Source organism: Spea bombifrons, chromosome 3, assembly GCF_027358695.1.
Source record: "Spea bombifrons isolate aSpeBom1 chromosome 3, aSpeBom1.2.pri, whole genome shotgun sequence".
Lineage (NCBI taxonomy): Eukaryota > Metazoa > Chordata > Amphibia > Anura > Pelobatidae > Spea > Spea bombifrons.
In genome coordinates, this window is record NC_071089.1 from 44,831,155 (window position 1) to 44,843,738 (window position 12,584).

At 40.3% G+C, this 12,584-nt stretch overlaps 1 protein-coding gene across 1 annotated transcript in view; it reads right to left on the reverse strand.

Moving 5' to 3' along the window:
• Window positions 1-10,954, reverse strand: part of IFNGR1 (interferon gamma receptor 1) — a 39,406-nt gene extending 28,452 nt beyond the window's left edge. Inside the window, exons 1-2 of the mRNA XM_053461038.1 lie at window positions 10,823-10,954; window positions 5,330-5,444 (exon numbers count right to left, since the gene is read on the reverse strand). Of these exons, the coding sequence (XP_053317013.1) occupies window positions 5,330-5,444; window positions 10,823-10,910 (203 nt within the window). The 5' untranslated portion in view covers window positions 10,911-10,954. The remainder of the gene's footprint in view (window positions 1-5,329; window positions 5,445-10,822) is intronic.
• Window positions 10,955-12,584: the final 1,630 nt, after the last annotated feature.

Sequence of the window (12,584 nt, forward strand, 5' to 3'; positions counted from 1 at the left end):
ACCCCCTGAAACACCACTCCATCCTCCCCAGACATGCCACCCTGCCCTCCCCACATATGCCACGCCATGCTGCCTCCCACATCTGCCACTCCACAATGCCTCCCACATATGCCACTGTGCCTGATACGCCTTATATCCCCTGATACCCCACTCCATCCTCCCCAGACACGCCACCCTGCCTCCCAGACATGCCACTTCTCTACCCCCAGATATGCCACTCTACCCCCAGATATGCCTTATACACCCTGATACACCACTCCGTCCTCCCCAGACATGCCACACTGCCCTCCCCACATATGCCTTATATACTGTATATGCCTTATACCCCCAGATATGTCACTTCACTGCCCCCAGGATTTAGATTCCCCTAAATTAACCCTAAACTCCCCATTAACCATAACTGCCCCTAAATTAACCCTTAACCCCCCCTTAACCACAGCATCCCCTAAATTAACCCTAAAGACCCCATCAACCACAGCATCCCCTAAATTAACCCTAAACACACCATTAACCACAACTGCCTCAAATTAACCCCAAACACCCCATTAACCACAGCTGCTCCTAAATTAACCCTAAACACCCTATTAACATAACTGCCCCTAAATTAACCCTAAACACCCAATTAACCATAACTGCCCCTAAAGTAACCCTAAACACCCCACTAACCATAACTGCCCCTAAATTAACCCCCACCTCCCCTAACTTTCAGTAGCCCAAATATATATATATATATATTACATACATATATACACATACATATATATATATATATATATATATATATATATATACACATATATACATATACTTACAGTTAGATGAGTGTCACAGCCATGTGGTTCTGGCCTGGAGAAGGAAGGGGCGGGGCCAGTTGTCACAGTGATTACAGGGAGGGGGAGTAAGTAGGAGCTGCTGCTGTGAGACGGTGAGTCAGACTAAACGGATTATATGATGAGGGGGATTTTTCAGAGCGTTTGCTCTGAAAAAACCCTCATTTTATAATCGATAATAATCGATTCAACTAATCGATAATGAAATTCGTTGCCAAATTCGATAATTTCATTATCGATTATTATCGATTTTATCGATTAGTTGTTGCAGCCCTAATATACACATATACATATATACACATATACATATATACACATATACATATATACACATATACATATATATACACACATATACACATATACATATATATACACACATATACATATATATACACACATATACATATATATACACACATATATACACACACACACACACACACATGTATATACATATATACCGTATTGGGCTGAATATAGGCCCCACTCCCCCCCCCCACTTTAAGCCTTTATAGTGGGGGTGCAGCCTATAGGCAGGCAGCAGGGTTAGGATACAGATCCCCCGCAGCGGTGCAGGGGACCTGCATCCTACTCTCTGATACGCTCAGACAGCCTTGTCTAAGCACATCGTGCAGACATTCAGCGGCTGCGGCGACACGCAGGTAAACAACCTCTGCTGCCGGCAACAATCTCCCTTGCCGGCAATTCCCACGCAATACACGTATACAACTTCCGGTGCCAATACGCGTACAACCGGAAGTTGTATACGCGTATTGCGTAGATGTTCCCCGCCAGCCCCGCAAGACACCCGGGAGTCTGCTCTGGTAAGTCGGGGGGGGGGGGGACAGAGTGGCAGCATATCTATTACAAAACTTTTTCTTTAAAAAAGCACCAAACTTTTAGGGTGCGGCCTATATTCGGGTGCGGCCTATATCCAAGCCAATACGGTATTACACACATATATACTTTTTTTTTTTTTTTTTTTTTGGTGACAATGGGGAATTATTTTTACATGTTACCATATTTTTTTTTAAAAAAAATTGTAAACATTTTTTTTTTTTTAATTGTTTTACTAATCTGGAGCTGGGCTCCATTGAGTTTGCATGGTTAAATGCAGTATCTGGAAAAGACCCTCTGTGAACTCATTCATTTATCTATTGTTGACACTATCTTGTGAGTGGCGGCAATGTCATTTACATGATGGCACTTGTGGTTGCTCTTAGGAGCAATCACAAGGCTATCGGGGTTAGGGGTTGTGTTGCTACACCGTTAATGCTTAAGAAGCAATTCCGACGAATCTCAGGACAAATAGTAGAATCTATGTAACATTATTTTTTCCATTTGTTTTAACAAAAAAAACCAAAAACATTTTATCATTTTTTTTTATTGTAAAATGGTAAATTGGATGATATGATAAATGGTATCTATTTTGTCCTGAAAAAACAAGGTATGATATGTGTGGGTGACCAAAAAGAGGAAGAAAACTACAGCTACACTGAAAAATTTTAAAAGAGCCATTGTCCCAAAATGTACTACGAGTAAGAAACAGTCTTGTCATTAAGGGGTTAAGTAATTCAGTATTGAATGACAAAGGTTGCTCAAAAAAAAATTAAAAAAAAAATCGTCCGCTGCTTTTTTCACGATATCGCCAAATTAACCCTGTATTTATATGCATCATAAAGCTAAAAGGCCATATTTTCCCTCAGTGAAAAATGAGTGCAGCCCCCACGCACATACATTTCTGATGAAGTGGCCCACTGCAGAAAAAAACTTGGACATCCCTGTCCTAGATGCATTACCGTATTTGCTCGATTATAAGACAAGGTTTTTTCCAGAGCAAATGCTCTGAAAAATACCCCTCGTCTTATAAATCGGGGTCGTATTATAATCAGACCTCAAATAGGTATAACTATGAGACTTAGATCCAGATCCCCTGCAGCGCTGCAGGGGACCTGGATCCTCCGGTCTTATGCCCAACCCCCAACTTACCGGTGTTTCTGAGTCCCTGGTGTGTAGCTGGGGCTGTGTGTAGACGCTTTCGCGATTTGCGTAAGCAACTTCCGCTGCAGCAGGAAGGAGGTGCGGTTAGCAGCGGGGGTTGTCTGCGTCTATCGCACAGACCTTCCCCGGCTGTCAGAGATCAGAGTTCCCCGCCACTCTGCCTCCACAAATGCCTTTTAACCCTCTGAAATGCCTTATACCTCCCTATATGCCACTCTGCCCCATAATATGCCTTTTAACCCTCTGAAATGCCTTATACCTCCCTATATGCCACTCTGCCCCATAATATGCCTTTTAACCCCCTAAGTGTCAGATTGTGGTTGATGGGTTTTTAGGGGTAGTTATGGTTAATGGGATGTTTAGGGTTAATTTAATGATGAGGACTGAGGGTTAATTAATTTAATAAAGTTAACTTAAGGTGCAGTTAGAGGTAAGGGGGGGGCAAACTAAGGGGAATCTAAATCTTGGGGGCAGTGAAGATTAACCCAGTACCTATTTATAAAAGTATGGTGTCACTGTGTTGCGAACGGGTCCGTGACTATGAGGGGACTAGGCGATATCTGGGGGTTATAAGGCATATCTGGGGAGGACGGAGTGACATATCTGGGGGTATAAGGCATATAGGGTATATAAGGCATATGTGGGGAGGACAGTGTGGCATGTCTGGGGAGGACGGAGTGGTGTATAAGGCATATCTGGGGGTAGAGTGGAGTGGCATATCTGGGGGTAGAATGAAGTGGCATATCTGGGGGTAGAATGAAGTGGCATATGTGGAGAGGGCAGCGTGGCATGTCCGGGGAGGATGGAGTGGTGTATCAGGGGGTATAAGGCATATCAGGGGCCACAGTGGAATATGTGGGGGTAGAGTTGAGTGGCATATGCGGGAGGCAGCATAAATTGGGGGGGGCTGGTTAGGAAATGAAGACAAATGCATTTTATCAAAGTTTTTTTTAATTCTGCTGTTTGTATTTAACATCATTGTTTATTAAATTATTTTAAATAAATGAAAAATGTACATTCATTTTTTTTTGTCGGATTAATTGAAAAAAAAAAAAAAAAAAAAATCTGCCAACTAATCGATTATGAAAATAATCGTTAGTTGCAGCCCTATTCTCAATCACAGTTTTTATTAAAAAAAATAGTTTACCTGAATTAACATTTATTGGTAAAACTTTTTTCCTATAGGGTCGTCTTCTATTCAGGATTTTTTCCCCCTAAATTAATATTCAGACTTGGGGGGGTGGGGTCGTCTTATAATCGAGCAAATACGGTACTTCGCATTTATCCACATTAAATGCCAGCTGCCACAGCTCTGACCATTTTTCCACTTTGGCATGATCTCCCTAAAGTAAACCCATGTTGTTTTTGATCTTGAAACCCATGTGACTTCAGATGTTCAACAATCCTGTCCTTTAACATAGCTTCCATTGATTTCCCCACTACAGATGTAAGACTTACTGGCCTTAAGTGCATAACTGGGGGCAGGTTGGGAAATAAAAAAAAAAGAAATGCATTTTTATCAAAGTTTTTTATTCTGCTGTTTGTTTTTACCATTCCTGTTAAATTATTTTTAAATAAATGAAAAATTTAGATTTTTTTTTTTTATCAGATTAATTGAAAATATAACGGGCCAACTAATCGATAATGAAAATAACTTAGTTGCAGCCCTACAGAAAGTTGTATTAGGCTGGTCAGTAAGAGTAAAAAAATTTAAAAAACCGCTGTGGTACTCTGCAGAAGTGGCCAAAATCGTAAGACAAGAAGTTAGCCTTTAGTAAATACAAAAATACCCAAAGCGAGGAAGATAGACAAAAAAATCTATAAAATTAGGCAGGAATGGTCTCTGATCCCTTGCCATGTATTCTGCAAGCTCATCAGACATTATAGAAGAAGACACATAGCCGTTCTCTTGGTAAAGGGAGGTAGCACAAAGTATTAACTAAAAGGGTGCCAATAATCATGCCACACATTTCCCTTTTTTTTGGGGGGGGGGGTAAACGTGTTGAGTTTGCAATTGTTTGATATCTATGAGTGCAGAGTATTGTGTGTTTTTTGAAGAAGAGATCAAGGTGTTTTTTACTGCATTATTTGCTCATATTTCCCAAGGGTGCCAATATTAACAGAGGGCACTGAATATGCATTAGGGTGGATCTCCCTATGAATTTGAAAAACAGACCACATGGAAGCGCATATGGCTGAAGTGCCCCTTTAATAATTTGTATTTTTTGGGGATTAAACCTTGAGGAAAGGGACACCAGGCATATTATCTTCAAAGCAAAACCAAAGGGTATTTGGTAAAGATCCAAAGACGTGAATTCTTGAAAATGACATTCAAAAATTGTTTCCAAAAATTGGCGACAACCCCGTCATATGGCTTATAACATAGAACAAGAAAGGCTAAACCAAATGCAAACCCAAATGTTAGTAAGACATCCAACAAGTTGTTAAGCAAGTCTTGTATTCACAAAACATTAAAAAGGCCAATTGTTGCTTACTTGTAATTCAGGATTTCCACTTGAAAGTAAGGCATCAAATCAGCCAAGCTATAGGCCCAGTATAAGGTAGTATTGAAGTTATAGGATTTCAGAGTCAGGTTAAACGGTGCAGGAACTGTAAAGGAAAGCACAAGTAATATTTGTTTAAAAGAAAAAGAATTATTATGAGTACACACTGCTAGTTTCCGTATTTCAAATGTTCAGTTTCGTCTCAGTGTCGGACAGGTTAATGTGGTAAATTGGGGGGTAGTGCTTTATAGACTTGTGCAAACGGACCAAACGATTTGGCTCAATTTCTTGTTTAGTTTTTTTTCCATTTATTTTTGGACAACAAATTTAGTTTCCGGCACTTTTGGTTTAAACAAAATCGTAAACAAATTACTGTATTTGCTCTATTATAAGACTAGGTTTTTTCAGAGCAAATGCTCTGAAAAATACCCCTCGTCTTATAATCGGGGTCGTATTATAGTCAGACCTATTTGAGGTCTGATTATGAGACTAAGATCCAGATCCCCCGCAGCATTGCAGGGGACCTGGATCCTCCTGTCTCCCCCCCCCAACTTACCGGTGCTTTTGAGTCCCCAACGTGTAGCCGGGGCAGCGTGTAGACAACCTCCGCTGCAGCCGGAAGGAGGTGCTGTTAGCAGCCGGGGTTGTCTGCGTCCATCGCGCAGACCTTCCCAGGCTGTCAGAGATCACGGGGAACTCTGACGGCTGCAGCGGAAGTTGTGTACGCAAATCGCGTAGAGCTCTGCACGCTGCCCGGACTAAGCACCGGGGACTCAGAAGTACCGGTGTGTGGTGGGGCGGAGGGATTTAGACAGGATGATCCAGGTCCCCTGCATCGCTGCGGGGGATCTGGATCTTAGTCTCATAGTAAGACCTAGTTGAGGTCTGATTATAAGACGACCCCGATTATAAGACGAGGGGTGTTTTTCAGAGCATTTGGAAAAAACCTTGTCTTATAATCGAGCAAATACGGTAATTTGTTTGTGTCGTCCCCCCCACCCCACGTTGCACTTCAGGTATGAATTTACAACTCGTGTCACTGACAAGCACCACCCCAATAAGTGTTCAGCATCGTCTCCCCGGTACAATGAAAGCACCTATTCATATGTTTCTCATCAGGTTGTTTGGGGACTACAAGGCCACATTTGGGAGGTGTGCAGCTGTTTTCTTTTGATTTTGACATCTGGTCATTGGGTGTTCACGCTATTGTTTGAACATGTTTGTTTGGACATGTTTGAACTCTGCCAATTCAATTTATGCCATCAAATCATACCTTTTTTTAAACTAGACATCCCATGGGTATTGCAAATGCTAGTATTGCCAGGATTTGTGAGAAGATACAGTGCTAATTTCAGCATTTCCTCAAATTTTAATTTTGTTCGACCTGGATGGTTTTTCTGATGGTGATAATAACTGGAAGTATTTTTACATAACCACATTTTTCTTTTTTCCAATTTTTTTTTATTTTTTATTTTTTAACTAATCACATTGTGAAAACAGGGCTCTATTGATTTACATGAGTTCTTGGGAGGGTCTAGAGACACCCTCTTGGAAACTTATTTTTTAATGGATGTAGCCATCTTGTAAGAGGCAAAATCTCTTGCAATGATGCTTGGGACCTCTCTCCAGAGCAGTAACAATGCATTCTGGGCTGGGTTTCCTATGTCGCTTAATGTCTTGCTTAAGAGGCATTTCAGAAACACCGTTTAATCTTAAGAGTTGACTGTTGCTTGCTTCCTAAGATCTTTTAAATAAGGTGTCCGTCACAATATTGTATATGGCAAACTACGATGCCCCAGAGGAGAGATCACACAGGGTTCCTGGAGCACATTTTGGTGGCATTATAGCAATTGTTAAGCGAAGAATGCAACTTTTGATCACTTTCAAAGCACGTCATCTTCTCCCTCTGATCTCCCCTGCTTATCAAAATGTACATAATCCTATGCTAAAGAATTATGAAATAATTGTCTAAATTGTCTTATTATAGTCACCTTTGCACTCAACAATGCATTAATACGATTTATATAATAAAGAGTAGGCATAATTCTTTATAATGAACGAACGTAAAAAATACCAAAAAACATTCTATACAGATAAGATATCGTGATAGTTAATGTAAAGGTGTAATGAATAAATCATGAGTTTTCCACATGGTTAGGTCTCAATTACATAATTCATCCCCTCAATGATTTACACAAAAAGACTAACTATCCTTTATAGGAAGTTTTCTTAATGTGCAAAAGAAAAAGCAAAAACTCACACAGGAAGACAAATTGTCATGTGGTTAAGGTGTCAGCCTCAGGGCTTTGCAGTTTAATGCAATCTTGAGAACACAACCGATATACGTCCGTAGTGGTTTCTACCACAAAGGGCTGTATTCCTGCATCAATTCACCACCAAGGTAGACATGTTGGTATCAAATACATGCTTTATATAACCAAGCAACCTAACAGTACACTTTTCCTTTGTAAAGTTGTTCATATATGAAATGTCTATCAAATATGTCAAAATAAAATACTTACCTTTATGAGAATCTGCAGTAACCCACACCCCATACAGTGGATACAAAAAGTCTACACACCCCTGTTAAAATGCCAGGTTCTTGTGATGTTAAAGAATGAGACAAAGATAAATCATGTTAGAACTTTTTTTCCACCTTTAACCCCTTCAGGACCGGGATTTTGATACTAAAGTGGCGCTAAAAGACCGGAGCCGTTTTTTGTGTTTTGCGATGTCTTTCTTCAACTGTAATTTCTCTCTTATCAATTAGTGCACCCACACAAATCATATATTGTTGTTTTCAGCACAAGCAGGACTTTAATTTGAAACTATATTAAGCTGGGTAGTACATTGTTTTGTTTGAAATAAACGTGAAAAGGTGGGGGGGTAAAAAAAAACAAAAACGTATTTAACAGTTTTGTATACATACAAATTGTACACGCATTGAACCAATGGGAAAAAAATTATCCAAAATATATTCATTAACTTTTCCCGATTTGGAAACCACCCATTAAAGCCAGGATTTTCATCCATTTTGACCAGTATAGGGCAAACATTGCAAGGCATGCATCACGTTTTTAAAACGTATTTTTTTTCAAATTTGGCATGGTAGGCTAATAACTGCAATAGTTGTCACAGATACTGATTATCCCCCAATAATTATACGTTTATGAACAGTAGATAAGCCAAGGTGTACAACTAGGGTAATTTTTACACTTTTCAAACAGGGATTTTATCACCAATTGCTGCCAAATGTTGAGGTATTTTTATATTTTTTGTGGTTTTTTTTGTATATATTGCAATGTTGCTTTAGATTTCATATTATATGTTGTATAGAATATGTGCAACTGCAGAACAAAACACCAAATTGTTTTCACCAACATCCCCCGGTTCCAACAAGGCCTCACATGCATGGTTCATGCATTTTTTGAGGTAGCTATGAGGGCAAAACTGGAACACGTGCATTTTAGTTTTCAAATTTGGAATTTTCAGAAATTGGTTTACTGGGCCCATATCCTATTTGGGACATGTAAATGACCCCATAAAAGTATACGTTTATGAACAGTAGACAAGTCAAGGTGTTCAACTAGGGTAATTTTGACAGTTTTCAGGCAGCTATTTCTTCACTGATGTCTGCCAAACTTCACAGGAAAATTATATTATTTTGCATTTTTAACTCATAAATTTCAATGTTGCATTAAAGGGGTTAACGCTGCACTGTCGCTGTAAGGCAGCAGGGGAGGGTTGGGGCTGGTCTCCACACTCATGTGGAGACCGAAGAACCCTCTCCCCCTGTCCCTGAAGCTGCTTCTGGCAGCTGGGACGCAATTGCTGGTCTATAGACCAGCCATTGCAGGGAGGAGTCTCTTTGATGGCTCCTGTAGGCTTCCAAGCCTACAGGAATCATCAAAGGGCTTGTGGGGGCTCGTTTTTGAAGGGGCATTGAAGGGGTTAACGCTGCACTGTCGCTCTCATGGGGACCCAATCAACACTCAACCCCCTTTCCTTAAACTGCCTGTGGCAGTTGAAAACGCGTTTGCAGGTTTTCCTGCTATCGCGTTTTCAGCCTACAGAATCACTCTGTGGGAGTGATCTCAGGCCCGGGGGCGGGCTTGGAGTGGCTGTGCTGGTCTGCCCAGTCTGGGCAGACAGCAGAAGCAGCGCCCCCGCGATCACCACGATTGTGGCGATGTGGGGGCGGCTTTTGGGGATGACGTACCTGGTACGTCTCGGTCTGGTGGTGACACGTGACCAGGAAGTACCAGGTACGTCCCGGTCCGGAAGACCGGTTAATGTGACCTATAATGTGAACAATTCAATTGCAAAACAAGCTGATATCTTTTGGGGGGGGGGGGGACTCATAATATTTAACTGGCAAGGGAAGCCCATAGTTCTCAGGAGGGTTTGGAGAGACTCTCTTGGAAACTTATTTTTTAAAGGACGCCACCATCTTGAGAGAGGCTAAATCTCTTGCAGTGGTGCTTGTGTGCGCTCTACGCTTAAAAGGTGATCATTGATTGGGCTAAGCGAACAGAGCTTCAAAACATACCATGCAATAATCTATTCGAGAGGTATTTCTGTTATCTGGAGATGCATCTGAATACATTTAGGGCACTTTAATTGTGTAAAAAATGCTAGTGTAAAAATGTTTTTTGGGAAAAATAAACAGAAAATTATGTATGGTAGGTAAGTGCCTAAATGATCCTACTGAACTACTCGAGCTGTCAGCTTTTCATAAACATAAGATTTGTAGGTTATTCATGGTTCATTTTTTGGCCATGACCCTTGTTACAAACTAGTATATTGACTAAAAATAACGCAACAGCAATATAATTATAAGTTATTCAGTTATTGTCAACTACTTTACCGGCAATTACCTTAGCAAAATCATAAAATGTGTTTATTCATTCATATTTTTTTTAACATATTATTCACAATAAACGTTGTTAAGACTGTATCTAAAAGTGGTACATTTCAGACTTCTCAGTTAAGCGAAGCGTCAAGAGATTTTTTCCCCCTCGAATATTTGATTTGCGGAGTGGCTATTTACGAAAACTCAGGCAACTTCATAACAAACAACGGGGAAATTTTCAGAAGCCCGAAATGCACCACACCCCTGTGAAAAACACTGCGCGTTCATCCCGTGCCCAAACATGATACCGACGTGCACGTACCCCGCCCAACATACGGTATTAACGTAATTCCGATCCTACAATTGACAAAAAAAAAATATTTAAGGACGTTCAGCGTCACTCCAAGTTTAAAGTCACACATCCTACTGTTGTTTACTTTACGCGGCTCTGGCCTGTTACAGAACGACAGCCCCCGAAATGAGAGCTGCAGTGCGACAACAGCTTTAAGGTTATAGATGCCAACTTCTACTTATGGGACGCATTCTCGCTTTGGTAAAGTGAACCTGATATCCGCACATACGTGTCGTACATGCATGTTTGCACCCCCGCACAGCAGTCTAACCGCACTTACCTGGGTGCGGTGTGCTGTCGATGCCGCGATCTATTTCCGCTGTGGTTAGTTGGAGCACAAGGTGAAAAAGAAGGTGCGGAAAAAACATAGCTGCAGCGGTCCACCTACGCCTCACCACGAACCGACATTTAAAAAAAATAAAATAAAAAAAATGGCGATGATCCCGCCCACGGCAATGACAGCGTGATAACGCCCCTTGTTTCCAAATGAAGATGGCACGTGTGCGAGGCGGCCTGGCTGTGTTTAGTATTTGAAGACAGCGCATCAAGTGCTGAGTGCGGGCATTTTTCCAGTGGTGCGTAATTTAAGCAAAGATAATTAGATACATTTAAAAAATGCACATATCTTAATTTTAATGACGTTTACAAACTTTGTTTTAGTGCATTTTACTAGAAATGTATTTACGTGTCTTTGCTTCCTTTTTTTATAATCAGTTCCTCTTGGTGAATGTGCCTCCAATAGAACTGAGAATTAAAGGGACAGTCCACCATAGAAAGTGTTAAATACCTGCATTTGAAATAACCTGTTCTCAAAAATATATGGTTTGATCATAGTAAATTGAATTGGTCGTCTTCAAAGATGTCCCAAGTATATCTTCTTTCTTCGTCTCTATGACCCAGGCTTTCTGGACACGAGTCAAGCTATCAGACAGTTTCAAATCAGTGGTCATGCCATCAGACGCTTTTTCTTTAGATTAGCAAAAGGTGCCTTAGACCTGGAAATGTGATAATAATCATATAATGTTACTCACACAAATATATCTCCCTGCAAAATTAGATACGTTTATTAAACAAATTAAAGGTAAATATCCGCTCATATCTAGCAAATTACCTTTTATAACATTTCTGCATATATTACAAAATTCCAACGTTGGACCAACACATTTACACTGCACATATCTCACACACACACAGCCCTATATAATATCTTACAATATGGTGCATTTTTACTGTGGAAATTTAAAGATATAGCACCCCAAATAGCAGTGCAGTACTTGATAAATGTCATATTTCAACATTCTACATGGGGTTACAAAAAATCCCCCATTGGACCAATACAGTTACACTGCACATATCTCAAACACAACCCCCTCTATTATTTCTGAGAATATGGTGCATTTTTACTGTGGAAATTTAAAGCTATAGCGCCCCAAATATTAGCCCAATACATAGCAAATGGGATTTTTCTAAAATCTACAGAGGGTTAAAAAAAATTCCTCCATTGGACCAATTCAGTTACAGTGCAAGTATCTCAAACACACCATTCTCTATTATTTCTGAGAATATGGTGCATTTTTACTGTGGAAATTTAAAGCTATAGCACCCCAAATATCATCCCAGTAGACAGCAACTGGCATTTTTCAGCATTCTACAGAGGGTTAAAAAAAATTCCCCCGCTGGACCAATACAGTTACACTGCAGATATCTCAAACACATGCCCCTCTATTATTTCTGAGAATATGGTGCATTTTTACTGTGGAAATTTAAAGCTATAGCGCCCCAAAAATTAGCCCAATACATAGCAAGTGGGATTTTTTAAAAATTTACAGGGGTTAAAAAAAATTCCCCCATTGGACCAATACAGTTACACTGCAGATTTCTCAAAGACATGCCCCTCTATTATTTCTGAGAATATGGTGCATTTTTACTGTGGAAATTTAAAGCAATAGCACCCCAAATATCAGCCCAGTAGACAGTAACTGCCATTTTTCAACATTCTACAGAGGGTTAAAAAAAATTCCCCCATTGGACCAATATATTTA